A 10,199-nucleotide genomic window follows, 5' to 3' on the forward strand; every position below is an offset into this window, starting at 1 on the left:
TTTTTTTTTTGAAGAAAGGAAAGAAAAATATAACCAGCCTCGCACAATTCCTTTTAATTTAGTGTTTTTGTTTTGAAGAAAAATGTTTTTCCAAATTCTTTTTTGGAGTATACACCTCTTAGGAATTTTTATCGAAGGTAAAATTTGGTTTTATGAATTAAACTGTTAAGTTTTAAACACTTTGAAATTATATCTTAAAATTTGTGTTCGGAAAATTATTTCAAAGCATAACATTTTCATTTCGTTTTTACATCCCAAGCATACAAATTAGTTTTATTATTTTGGTCTATCTGCATTTAATTTCCCACTTTCTTTCCTTTAATTTTAACGTTTCTTACGTCATTAAATATTTTGGTATAATGTTTTAGATCGTTTGAAACAAGATGTTTTGTTTGACCAAAATCAATGTTGTTGTTTTTTTAATTCGAATTACTTTCCAGATAATTCAAATGGAATCCTTAATTAACTTAATTACGACTTAACTTTGAATTAACCGCAATTAGGTTAAAACATGGATAATTTCTTTTGGTATAAACCAAAACTTTGAACAGTTAATTTTATTTTATATCCGTTGATGAACAACCGACCCAATTTCGAGGTTATCACTACTAAGGTTCAACACCCTGGGGCATTGTAATTTTGAACCAAATCCAGAAGACGAGGGAACTCCTGGATCATGAACCATGATCCTGAACCATGGGAGAAATTTGCTATCGTGGTGGACTTTTTGATGGAACTAACCCTCATTTGCGTCACATGAAGAGGAAAACCACGAAAACCTCCCGCGTTCCCGGCGGCAAAGGGACTCTAACTCATGATCCGTCTACCACTGAGGATATTTTACGTCAGCACTGTGATAGGTGCAAGCCGGATGCGGAATTCATATCGACTAGACATCACTGGAATTCGAACCCGGTTCACCTCATTGGAAGGCGAACGCTCTATTCCCTGAGCCGCCAAGGTCCTGGAAGACTAAGCGAAAGTATTGTTTTTATTGTATTAGGCCATTAAGGCAAGGGTTGCGATTGTTCTTGTTTTCCAATGGCGCCCTCTATGGTCAAGAATTCAACTTCTGCCACACCCTTTTTGATGGAAGTAACCCCCATTTGCGTTACATGGACAGGGAAATCACGAAAACATTCCATGATTTGCCTGACGACAAGGAGACTGGGGATGCTTTACTACTGAGGCACAGGAGCACCACTGAGGATATTTTACGTCAGCACTGTGGTCAGTGCGAGTCGGGAGCCGAATTCGTATCAACCAGCCATCGCTGTAATTCGAATCGAACCCGGGTACCACATAGGAAGGCGAACTCTCTATCCCTCGAGCCACCACGACTCTGAACAGTTAATAGAATAAACATAATAAAACTCGAATGTATGGTCCAAAAAAAAAGCGAATTCCGAAAAATGTTTTAAAAAATGACGCCATAAACAATCATATTGATATAGTATTCTAAAAACGTCGCCATCTACTTATTCATTTTCCTTTATTAAACATAGGTAGCCTGAACAAATGCGTCACTGATAATCAAAATGATTTCCACAGCTGCTTCAATTATATAAATCTGAATTTAGCAAAGCATTCAGGAGATTTCGATAAACGCCAATACGCAGATATCAATTGCTCGTAAGTAAACCTTTTATAGACATTTTTATCTATGCAGAGCGGGGGTGCCATCCCCTCCGCAGAGGATCAAAATTGTGATGGCATGTCTTCGGATCATCCTCCGGGATGTTTCCCAGACCGTCGCCAATAGCCTATTGTGCAGCTCTAGTGCGACGTAAATTAACAACAACAACATTATCTATGCAGCAAACAAAATTTAAAAATTGGTAATACTATTTTTGAATCAACTTATTATTTTTTATTATTATTGTCGTTGGGAATAATTAAATTATGGATCCTTTTTGAGAATTTGGATTTAATAGCATGACTCAATTGCTCGAATATACAAGTTTTGTAAATATTTTAATTTCCAATACAAACGATGGCGAAATTATGTATATTTCTGCTGATTTATCGGTGGTTTTATTTTTTTTCTGTTCTTTAGGAATATCTAAAATCACCGAGGTATAAAAAAAAAAATTTAGTGTATTAAAAAAAGATAGAAAATCTAGCTAGTTGCCAGTTTCGTAAACATTTTAAATTCCAACAAAAACATTTTAAAATTTAGTTCTCTTTAAACAACTATTATCTTTTTTCTTAAAGAAAAAATAGGTTTACCGAGTTAAATATTTTTTTGCTTATTGGCAGATTAGAACATTTTAATGCACCTACAACAACAAATATAATTATATTCTTAAAAGTACAAATTTTACATGTTTTAATATCACCAGCGAAAGTAAGTAGTAAAAACCATGCAATTTTAATTTTTTTAAATAGTTGAACACCAAATAAAAAAGGTGAATAAATAATTATTCTTAAAAAAAGGGAAACAAATTCCTCATTGATAGAGAATGTTGCGAAAAACAGAGCCATTTTGAAAATGGTTCAGATATCCAAATTTTCATTTGATTTAATTTGTCTTTTTTTCATTGTAGTCAGTAAGTAAAGAGAAGAAAGTCTAACATTTCTCAGTATTGTACCTAGTTCTAAAGCAAATTCTTCCTGAAAACAAGATAACCACAAGTGTGAACTCTCATAAGTTTGCATTAGTGTAAGCACATGTACTACGCTATTGGTCCGCTTAAGTGCAATACTTTGTTTCCACTAGCAACTTCAAGCTTTCTTGATCCTGTTCGTGAGAATAATGTGAAATTTCATCTGAAATGGATTTTTATTAGCTATTGTTTATTAATTTTATTATTTAATTTAATAAGCACGTGACTTACAGTAATATGGCATTAGAAAAATTCCACACCATGTTAAGTTGTGGAATTTTATTTGACAAAATATATTATTTTCAAAATTAGAGGCATACTATTTTTAAAATATTATCATTTTGAATGAAATGTCATTATTTTAAAATCTTATTTCTCAGGAATCACAATAAATTGTACCACCAATCTAGAAAATTTCGTAAAAACCTCTCTTTATATGTATTTTCAGAAACCCTATCAAATATGTAAATAAAAGAGTATGCACTTTTGGGTTTTGAACCAACAAAAAAAATTGTCAAAATATAATAAATTACAGTAGAGGAAGGTGCATATCATAAACATCAAAACAGGTTTAAGTTTATTTTATTTTATGCAAACGTCGTTGAACAACCGACCCAATTTTGAGTTTACGACTACCAATCTGCAAGTCCGTTGCCTTGTAGTTTTGTACCCAATCTATAAGATAAAAGAACTCCTGGATCAAATATTGCGGAAATTTGCCTTTGTGGAGTATTTTTTGATGGAACTAACCAGAATTTCAGTTACATGGAGTGGGAAACTACGAAAACCGGCCATGTTTAGCCTGACAGCAGGGGGACTCTAACGCATTATCCGTCTACCACTGGAGATACTTTACATCATCAAAATCGTGGAATTCACATCGCCCAGCCATCACTGGGATTCGAACCTGGGTTACCTCATTTGGAGGTGAGTACTCCATCCCCTGAGCTACCGCGGCCCTCCTGTTGAACTTGGAGGATGAAGATGTTTCAGATAACAATCTTTCAATTTCCCTTGTTTTCTCTGACAACACCTTCTTTACTAGTGATTCGTTAAGCTGCGTTTTTGTTTTACCCTCGTTTAAGTATTAATTTGTGACCTTCTAATGTGTGTATTTTTTTACTTTTTTTGACAAGGGTTCTGAAAATTGATATTAAGGAATTGATTAAAATTTGATATTCTAAAAATTGATATTTCATAATTAAAAATTCTGTATCTAATCTGAAAAATGTACTTTACTTCACCCTTTCCGAAGTAAAATCTGGTTACACCTCAAGGTCACAAATGACGTGCTTATTAAATTAAATAATAAAATTACTAAACAATAGCTGATAAAAATTCATTTCAGATGAAATTTTACATTATTCTCACTAACAGAATCAAGAAAGCTTAAGTTTGCTTGAAGTTGCTAGTGGAAACAGAGTATTGCACTTAAGCGGACCAATAGCGTAGTACATGTGCTTACACTAATGCAAACTTATGAGAGTTCATACTTGTGGTTATCTTGCTTCCAGAAAGAATTTGTTTTAGAACTAGGTACAATACCGAGAAATGTTAGACTTTCTTCTCTTTACTTACTGACTACAATGAAAAAAAAGACAAATTAAATTAAATGAAAATTTGGATATCTGAACCATTTTCAAAATGGCTCTGTTTTTCGCAACATTCTCTATCAATGAGGAATTTGTTTCCCTTTTTTTTTAAGAATAATTATTTATTCACCTTTTTTATTTAGTGTTCAACTATTTAAAAAAATTAAATTGCTTGGCTATTACTACTTTTGCTGGTGATATTAAAATATGCAAACTTTGTACTTTTAAAAACAATTCGTTGTTGTAGGTACATTAAAATGCTCTAATCTGCCAATAAGCAAAAAAATATCAAATGTCACATGATTTCTGAAATTTAAAACTGTATTACGATCAGTTGGAAGTATAAAACATATTTTTAATACATTTCCCCATCACTGTGGTCGGTGCGAGTCAGGTGCGGAAATCGTATCGATCAGACATTACTGAGATTCGAACCCGTGCACCTTACTGGGAGACGAGCGTTCTATTACTTGAACCTCCACTGCTCTAGCAGGTTTATTTGAAGATCTTTCTAATAATCACATTCACTGTTTCCTTCCTCAATAAAATAAAGTCTTGTAGTTTATTGTAACTGTCTTCCTGTACCAAAAAAATTTTAATTTATTTCTCTCGCTTAAGTATTATTTTGTGAACCTCAATAAATATAATTATTAGTTCTCATTTTTTATTAAGATTCTAAAAATCGGTATCAGGAAAGGTCTTTCAAGAACGTATTTTAAATTTGGCATCACAGCATTTGAAATTACACCATTTAAAAATTAATAGTGTTTAAATAATCATACCTTAAAACTCAAATGTATTTAGAGCATTACTAAATTAAGTAATTGTTTTTTTATCTTTTTACCTACAATTACTTTTAGGTAACTGATTAAATTAATTAAGTCATATTTACGTGAATAATAATTATTTTGTAGAATATTACAAAAATTTACCCGATTAAATAATTGGGTACTTTTTTGTAATATTCTACAAAATATAATGATTAACGTAATAAGTTTCTTAAAGATTATGAAATCGACAAAAAATAACACTCCTGGATTACAGATACTGGTTGGTTGGTTGGTTGGTTCTAATGCCACTTGCCACACGAGCAAGCCTGCTTGTGATACCGAGCAAATTTAAGGCAGAGTGTGCTTGTTTTTCAGTGGCGCCATCTATGGGCAAGAATTCGACATCGTCACACCATACGTCACACCTGTTTATAAGGCGGACCCATTCATACATCCATTCATTCATCCACAAATCGTAATTTTGACCTGAATCAGAGAACGAACGATCTCCAATCCAGTACCCCCAGAGATATTGATTTGTTATAGGAACATGGAGGACTTAGCGACTCGACAGAATCTTAACGTGCATCCGTCACCAACTACACGGGGTGTCTTCGGCCACAGATTCTAGACACCTTTTTAAGACAAGGACTTCGAATGCATTAAAAACAATGTTTATTTTAAAACAATGTATTTTTGTCTGATTTCGCATCTTAATGAAAAGTTACCACAAATTAATTACTATATTTATGGTATTCACTCCTACGACCATTAAGATTACATCTTGAAACATACAAATCCATTCAATCACAAATTATGCAGTTTTTTTTTCCAATTATATACTCTGTGAATAAGTTTTGTTGCGTTATCAGTTATGCGTTATCAGTTATTAATTATGAGTTCACGTCTACCAATGTTCAACTCCGTATCCTCGCAACTTTTAACTCAATCCAGAAGACAAGAGAAAACTCCTGAATCAAATATTGGGAAAAATTTTGCCTTCGTGGAGGATTTCTTTGATGGAACTAACCCGCATTTGCGTTACATGGAGAAGAAAACCACGGAAATCTCCCGCGGTTAACCTAACGACTCTACTCATTGATCCATCTACCATTTAGGATACATTTCGTCATCACTGTTGTCGGTGCGAGTCGGGTGCTGAACTCGTATCAATCAGACATCATTTGGGTTCGAATCCAGGTCACCTCATCGGGAGGCGAGTGCCCTTTCCCTTGAGCCACCGCGTCTCTGGCATAATATTTCAGAAAGTTGTTATTCAACATTGGGTCATATTTACTTTAATTTGGACAGTAAAATTTGATTTTGTAGTAAAAAAGGACGGTCAGGGTACTTGAATATCAAGCCAATGATCGCGGGTTCGAATCCGGCTTGGGGCATGGGTCTTCTCCATTTCTTCCTCTGGTCTGTGAATGCTGCCTACTTTATGAACGAGTGTCTGTGACAGCGTGGTGTGGGTTATGTTGTTCGCCTCCATAACCTGAGTTTACAGGTATTCACCGAATAATGTTAAATGAGCGTGATGGCGAAAAACCAAATAGCACAATGCCAGCCATTAAAAACGAATTGTAGTAAAATAGCTAAAAACATATTTTAAATAACAACAAATCATCACTTTACTAGATTTTAGTCAACAATGTCAAATAAAAAAAATCACAATTTAAATATGCCTGAATTTGCTGTGTTATTTCTGTATGGAGTAAGTATCAGGGGTAATAAACGAGATAAGATCTATTGAGTCCCTTAAAAACACCATTTAATTGCTAAATATGTTTTTTAAAAAATCATTAAATCATAGACATGCTGTTGTTGTTGTTGTTGTTAATTTACGTCGCACTAGAGCTGCACAATGGGCTATTGGCGACGGTCTGGGAAACATCCCGGAGGATGATCCGAAGACATGCCATCACAATTTTGATCCTCGACGGAGGGGATGGCACCCCCGCTTCGGTAGCCCGACGACCTGCGCGCGAAGTCGAGCACTTTACGGTAGCACAGTTTAACGAGGACCAATACCGCACACCCTCGGTCCCTACGCAGACTGATCCAAGTGGGTCACCCACCCGCACACTGACCGCAGCCAGTGATGCTTGACTTCGGTGATCTGATGAGAACCGTGTCTTAACGATCAGTCCACTGCGGGACTCATAGACATGCATTCGGTAACGAAACTACTTCTTTATATGTAACTTATATTTATTTTTAGTTAATAAAAAAAATTTATCAAAAAAAAAAAATTTTTTTTTAATTTTTCATTAAATCATCGAAATGCATTGGTAACAAAATTATTTCTTTATATGTTACTTATATTTATTTTCAGTTGGTAAAAAAATTATCAAAAAAAAAATTTTTTTTTCACTAAATTATTGACATGCATTGAGTAACGAAACTATTTCTTTTCCATTGGATAACTAAAATTTTTTGTAGTTGGTAAAAAAAATAATTTATCAAAAAAAAATTTTTAATTTTTCATTAAATAATCGACATGTATTGGTTAACAAAACTATTTCCTTATATGTAACTTTAATGTAATGAAAAGTTTGAGCGAGACTTATTTTTTTCATAAATTAGCTAATCCTTATTAAATTAGCCTTATAAAAAGTAGCGCCTTCTCGCGCAGAAAATCCGGTAACAGAAAAAAATTTTAAACAGGGCATCCTGAAAATGATGAAAATTTTCAAAAAAATTATTAAAAGCTAAATACAGGAATCGTTCGAAAACAAAAATGCCAGGATTTTATATAGCCGCATTGAAAACTAACTTCCAAACACTTACGGAAATAATTCTTGCATTAAAATATAGTAGGAAAAAAATTAAGTTTTTATTGGCATATTAGATTTACTGTAAAACGATTAACTAATAAGAGTCTCTTAAAAAACTGATTCAAAGCCACACATAAAACTGTAACTCCGATGAAGCTTCATAAGACGTGAAGGAAAAATGATTATTGCGTCTGTCAAGTGAAAAATGGAGAACATACTAAAGCGTATTTATGAGTTGTATCTTAACACTAACAGTATGTATTAAGAGGGAAAAAATCCGTATCAAGTAAGCTTTCTAAATGAGCTAACAAGTAAGGGGCCAGACTTGAGAAATGCATTATGGAATGAAACTTGATATATTATTTGTAAATCGTAAGAATCTCGTTGAGATGCGGGTTTCCTCCCACTGAGCCACTGCGCTTTTATCTACGTATCGTGTGAATGTAAACAATGACAAGCTTTCTAAAACCGGAAGAAATTTGGAAAACTTCCGGTGTATCCCTCCGCTTATGTTATACTTACAAGGCGATGTGTCATCAGGCTTCATATTCAAGGAAAATTTATTCTTGTGATGTGTGTTGAAATTTACTCGTAATTTTACTATTCATGAGAGTTTTCTGTCATTTATAAAATCTAACGGGTCATAAGCCTGAAACAAATTTAACGAAATTAATATCACAGCATAAATAAAGTTTAAGGTTAGCCATGTTTCGAGTGCTATCCCTTATTTGGTTATATTTGTGTATATGTCACAGGCAATGTAAATAATTGGGCATTGTTTATAATGCCCGGGCAATTTAAAAAGTGCCCAAAAGGATTTGAGAAAATGATAAATTATGTTGCAATTATTACATTGCCCGGTCATTATGTATAATGCTAAAAGTCAAGTGGGCAATTTGTGTCACACACAGCCACAGGGTGTCTTGGGATATTCATCCACTTTTAGATGCACCTGCATAATTTTTTTTAATTTTTTCCGGCACATGCGCTGTATAAAGCAACTACTTCAATTACTCTTATCTGGCGCAGTTTTTATTATTTTTTTTTTTTAATTTTAAAGCAATAATTTCGGTATCAGTTTAAAATTGATTCAAACGCTTTGCTTAATTTTTTTAAATATTTAAGCTATAGCAGAAGTGGCACTAGACCTAGTATATATTTCGGACATTTACCAAAGATCTAGTCATACTAGGTCTGGTTAAGTGCCATTGCCGGTATACATTTGCCCGGTATATCCTACACTGATGTTTTTTAAGGTTCAGTGCCACTGCCCGGTATACATTTGCCCGGTATACCCTACACTGATGTTTTTTTAAGGTCAAGTGCCACTGCCCGGTATACATTTGCCCGGTATACCCTACACTGATATTTTTTACAGTCAAGTGCCATTGTCCGGTATATATTTGCCCGATACTCCAAACGCTGATGTTTGTTCTAATCTATCGTCACTAAGTATTAAAATATCGAATAAATGTAATTATATCCACGAATAAATTAGTATCAAATTGGAATATTTCGGACATTCACCATGCGACTAATTTGATTCTCAACAATCACCGGTGAACATTGGCCAGCCAGAATCACACCACACGCACGTGGTTGTCCCATTGCTGTTAATTAATCAAAGTGCCCAAAGAAATAATAGCGGTATTTATAATGACCGGGCAATGTGAGAAATTATCGTAAAGTAATTCAAATTGATCAATTTTAATGGTCATTATTCATAATAACTAAGCATTATGAATACTGACCTAAATAATTACATTGCCAGTAACATATATAAACTTTAATACCAGAAAAAGGAAGAAGGTTATTCTTTAAGTAGCATTAAATCATGAAGGGAATGCAACTTCCTTTTAGCATTACGTATTTACATTTTGAAAAACGATTATTAACAAATAGTGCGTTTTTTTTTTCTTTTTAATTAAAACGTTTACAGGAAAAATCTTATGCATTGTTTTTTTTAATTTTTTCCAGATTAATCAGCAAATATTTTGAATGTCTGGAAGAAAGAAGGGAATACTATTGCAAAAATGAAAATACTGATAATTTGAAAAAAATTTTCAGCCTTCTCTCACCATCAAACAACCCGTTCTTTAATTGCAATAGTACTGGAATAGTACAAAGCTATGCTTATGAAAGGAAACAGGATGGCTGAGATTTTCACAGAACTAGGTCTGCGATCAACTATAGATTTCGGCACTCTTTATTTATACTGGCTTTTCATTCCAAATAAAATGTTTATATTTCATCTTTACTTTGTATTTATTTAAATATAGATTTAATGTATAATTGTAATTGATAATAATTTCATAAAGTCAATAGAAAAGAAGATTACCGACCTTAAATTTAGCTATAATTTAATGTGAGATAACACAGAAATAATTATGATTTTTGAATTGCAAGTTTTAATTGCTTTTTGATTGTTATCAGATAAAACTTATAATTAAT

General features: G+C 33.3%; 1 protein-coding gene across 1 annotated transcript; it reads left to right on the top strand.

The window, feature by feature from the left end:
* The first annotated feature begins 6 nt into the window (after positions 1-6).
* Positions 7-9,992, top strand: LOC139426755 (uncharacterized). Its single transcript, XM_087150751.1, has 3 exons — positions 7-137; positions 1,506-1,632; positions 9,726-9,992. The coding sequence occupies exons 1-3, from the start codon at positions 83-85 to the stop codon at positions 9,904-9,906; spliced, it is 363 nt and encodes a 120-aa protein (XP_087006877.1). The 5' UTR covers positions 7-82; the 3' UTR covers positions 9,907-9,992.
* Positions 9,993-10,199: the final 207 nt, after the last annotated feature.

Source organism: Parasteatoda tepidariorum, chromosome 9 (assembly GCF_982258835.1).
Source record: "Parasteatoda tepidariorum strain Cologne lab strain chromosome 9, Ptep-v5.0, whole genome shotgun sequence".
In the NCBI taxonomy this organism is placed as follows: Eukaryota; Metazoa; Arthropoda; class Arachnida; order Araneae; family Theridiidae; genus Parasteatoda; species Parasteatoda tepidariorum.

Excerpts from the sequence above, each read along its gene's own strand:
- LOC139426755 (XM_087150751.1), top strand. The coding sequence starts at position 83 with ATGTTTTTCCAAATTCTTTTTTGGAGTATACACCTCTTAGGAATTTTT. Across the intron at positions 138-1,505 it reads CTTAGGAATTTTTATCGAAG|GTAGCCTGAACAAATGCGTC; the intron begins GTAAAATTTGGT and ends TATTAAACATAG. Across the intron at positions 1,633-9,725 it reads TACGCAGATATCAATTGCTC|ATTAATCAGCAAATATTTTG; the intron begins GTAAGTAAACCT and ends AATTTTTTCCAG.